The 4,209-nt window shown below is 32.4% G+C and overlaps 1 protein-coding gene across 5 annotated transcripts in view; it reads right to left on the reverse strand.

The window, feature by feature from the left end:
• The window catches only part of LOC117122623 (diacylglycerol kinase beta-like), a 76,665-nt gene that overhangs the window by 63,509 nt on the left and 8,947 nt on the right, over nucleotides 1–4,209 (reverse strand). For all 5 annotated transcript variants that reach the window (XM_033268287.1, XM_033268286.1, XM_033268283.1 and 2 more), the window contains exon 2: nucleotides 855–931. In XM_033268287.1, coding sequence (XP_033124178.1) covers nucleotides 855–931 — 77 coding nt within the window. The remainder of the gene's footprint in view (nucleotides 1–854; nucleotides 932–4,209) is intronic.

Consider the following 4,209-nt stretch of genomic DNA (forward strand, 5'->3'; position numbering starts at 1 on the left):
TCAGCAAACCATCCACTTAAATGTTGATCAGATATAGCAAATTACATATGCACATACACAGTTCACGGAAATCAGATGTAGGAATAACAAAATTAATGCTTCTGTAGTCTACCGTTACTCATTTGGTTTTTGAGCGAGACATTTAAAATAACATACAATGATAGTATAATGATTCGTAAACAATTCACAAGATAACATAGTCATGAAACAGTCTTCATTAAAGGTGGTTATTTTAACTGTCCAAAAAAATAAATTAATTAAAAAATATATACATTGGTTTCATTGGATGTTTAAAAGTTGACGTCTTTCTTACAATCATCCCTTTAAAAAACATTTGGTTCCAGGATATTTCCTAGCTGATATTTTTCTACAATGATCATGAAAATCAAAGTAATTATTTTTTATAATATATTCCTGAGTATTGTTCATCATTGCTACTGATTGGTGTATTGTATTATTATGAATACTTATTGTTACAAGTAGCATTTATTAATTGGTGATCATTACATACTGTGTCATGATGCACTTGAAGGCATTCACAAATAGATATTGTTTTTAATAGGCAAAGAACTCTTCTTTCTATGGTACAGGAGGAACCAATTCCAATTTAAATAAATAATAAAAAAAAAAAAAACCTAATTGTTTTATCATGCCAAATAAACACCATTTGGCATGGAATAAATTCTGTATCTAGGACATCAAAAACAAACTTTCGGTTTTTAATCCCTACAATAAGAGAACTGCTTTTATCTTGATTTTTATGAGAAACACATCCATACAGTACTAACAGTTTTAAAATAATGTTTTGTTTGAAGAATATTTTTAAAAGGAATTATAATTAAAGAAAAGTTTACCTGTTCTGGATTGTATTTTGACAAGGCCCCATCTCCATTAAATTCTTCCAGTACATCTTTAAGTGTCTTGTGTGAATCTAAACAAGAAATAAAAGGCAAAATTACACATTGTATTCCAACAAAATCGTTTTATCTATTTAAAATAGTTTATATTAAGTTATAAAATGAACAACAAATATTTGTAGTTAATAAAAGATCTTAGTGACCATCTTTGTTACCAATATCTTTGTCACCATCAATGTCATTTTTACCACCACAACCCTTATCTTTGTTAGCAACATCATTTTTACCACCATAAACATATTTTTTGTTAACATCAACATCATTATTAACACCATGATCATAATCTTCGTTTTACCAACATCTTTGTCACCATCAAAGCCATTTTTATGACCATGAACCTCATCTTGTTATCAGCATCTATGTTACCGTCAACATCATTTTCATAACCATAATGTATGTAAATTCATGGGAAGGAAGGAATGGCAACTCCCGGAAGAAAACTTGTCTCTTGTCCTTTAAACTCCATGATCCACCGCTGTTTTCCCTAGATAATCTATCAGTTATTCTTTACATCTTTAAAATAATTATTTAAAATATCAAATCAGTTAAGCTGTGATTTACAGTGTAACTTTTATTTATCAACAATTTTGTTTCCCTCTGCTTAAATGCTTATAAGACCCATTTTTGCTAATTTGTTTTATTTCTGCCTATGCTCCTATTATTCAAAATGCACATGTACGGTACACAGTGAACAGACCTCACGAAGAAGTCCACATTACAATAACTAACAACAAGGTTAGTTGTTCATCAGACATGACTATTTTATTCCACTTGCTCTGGACATACAAAAGCAGTGTGCTTCTTTGACATGCATTTAATTTCAGGTCTCTTTGAAGGAAACTACTTAACAAAGTTGATCATTGACCTGTCATAATTTACATCGGTTACATTTTTATGTCAACAAAGCACAATATTTAAATCAAGACAAAATAAACAACATATTTTATTATATTAAAGTAAACAATATTCACACATACAAACACATATGGTAATTATATTCCATTTAATTTTTATCTTTATATCGTCTCTCTATAGTGAAGCTGTTTTGATCGTTTAAATACTTAAGTGTTTGCAGATGAAGGCGTATCATGTTTATCTTTTTTCTGCGAGTGCTTAATTGACTGTGCATGAAAAAAACGATGCTACTTCAAATCAAATTTGACTACATTTAGCTCTTGCTGAACACCGTTAAAAATGCATGTAAATGTAATATCATAACTTTGGCAGTCTGTTTGATTTTCTCCTCTTTACCATTTCCTATTACTATGAACTTTATTAATCCTAGTACCATAAATAACACTTTCAAGTAATATAGAGCTGTTTAATTGAAGATTACTTTTCAATATTGTATGGTAGAAAATTCCAACTATACTTTGATAGTCATTATTTTCATCAGCATTTAGTTTTAAAGGAGAATATCTATTTCTGTTGACATAAAAGCAAAAATGACAAACACTTAATCATCCTCTCCTACATCAACCAGTGAATAAAATATTACCTGTTTTTATTACTGCACACTGAATACATTGACATTTACAACCTCTATTATTTAATTTTATTTGCTTTGTATTTGTTTACGTTCTAGTCTTTAAGTCAGATATTTGCTATAAAAGCTGGCTAACCTCATTAAATGAAGTTGAATAAATTATTAAATCACAAGCTGTTCATTGTAGTTATAGTAGCCTACATTGGCTTATGAATTTAATTTTAATTTCAAAAGAAATGTTTGTATAATTTTACAGCTTAAGTTTAGTTACATTATGAACTTTTTCAACTATCTCCGAGATAATGATGGACGACTTAAGAGAATTCCCACCTGTCTCCAACCAATACCTACTACAGTGAATAATAAATATATAAATACAACATACACTAACAGAAGTAGGTCACATGTCATCGTGTGTCTAGCCAATTTGAATCAAGCGCCCACAAGATTCAGGCTCTTTAACTGCGGGGGAACACTTTTGAGCAGTCTTGAACTGTGGAATAACAGCCCACTTAGTTCTTGCTGTAAATAGCATTTACACTAAAGATTAAAGATTAAAATTTCAAATACTTATTTTAAATTGGAAATGTTGGCTAGGCCCACCTGGGACCCGCGATAACCATTGTGCAGCTCAAGTTCCGACAGGTAACGGGTATCTTGTCCCTTATCCAACCTAAATCTAATTATCAATTTGGTTATTCAATAAACTGAGCGATCAGAAAGAAATTTCTATTAAAAATATCTTGTGTGCTTTATGTTTCTATTCATCATCACTATTGTTAATCCATCTTGTGCTACCATAAAACCGTAAGTATTAATTTATAGCTTCCTGGGTACTGAAATTTAGACATCAAGAAAGTGAATAAGGAAACTAAATATTTATAAGTGTTATTATAATGTGAGCTCTTTCATTATCATGGCAGCACCAATTAAAGAACGAAGGAGCAATGCATTAAAGCTACCTTTAACTAAATTAAGATAAACAGAAGAATTACTAGATAGTTAATCTTGTGGTTTGGACATATACGGTTAAAATGGCTTTAAACAGAGTACTCAACTGAGTTGACCTACTGTACTTAAATGCGTTCAACATAACTGCGAACAACTCACAAGTAGTTCTTCAGGTAAAGCCTACTTCAACTACAAACCCACCACCTACTTAACGTCTACATGGTGAGTCGAATGGCAAAGCATTTAAGGCTGGGGCCCCGCAACAGCCATATCGGCGCTGGTTCGAACGGCACGCTATCCTATGGTTCTCGTGGTAGAATAAGTCTTCTCGGATAAGGACTATAAACCTGTAGGCCCAGCGTACCCAATGGCTCATGTGTACTATAAAGAACCCAGTACATTATTCGAGACGAGTAGGGGGTACCCCGGTTTGCTGGTACAGACAGCCCCTGTGGTGGACGACAAGAGTGAGGAAAATCATAGATAGAGCTACTAGTACTAGTGCCACATCAAGCACCATGGGCATCTTGTTTGATGAGTACCGGCGCTAAATCTATACTATTATTATTATTATTATTAATAATTTCTTGTACCAGTGTCCCCCTACGCAAAAACCCAGTGTATGATTTTAAAGAGTAGCTCAGCTAGCAATTACAAATACCAAGCAAGAAAAAAAACAAACTTTGATTTGAGCATGCATAGTTGAAAAATTGCCTATTGATTGACTGTCCTTACATACCACTTTAGGATGTACTGTACCATAAGTGATGCTCTAAACCAAATCCATGTGGTTTGGGGAGTGGAGCTGTTTTAGTCATGAGGATAATCTCTTACCTGGTGTTGCAGGATTTGAGC

Source organism: Anneissia japonica, unplaced genomic scaffold (assembly GCF_011630105.1).
Source record: "Anneissia japonica isolate Jap-2015-1 unplaced genomic scaffold, ASM1163010v1 scaffold287945_len1679841_cov205, whole genome shotgun sequence".
Classification (NCBI taxonomy): Eukaryota; Metazoa; Echinodermata; class Crinoidea; order Comatulida; family Comatulidae; genus Anneissia; species Anneissia japonica.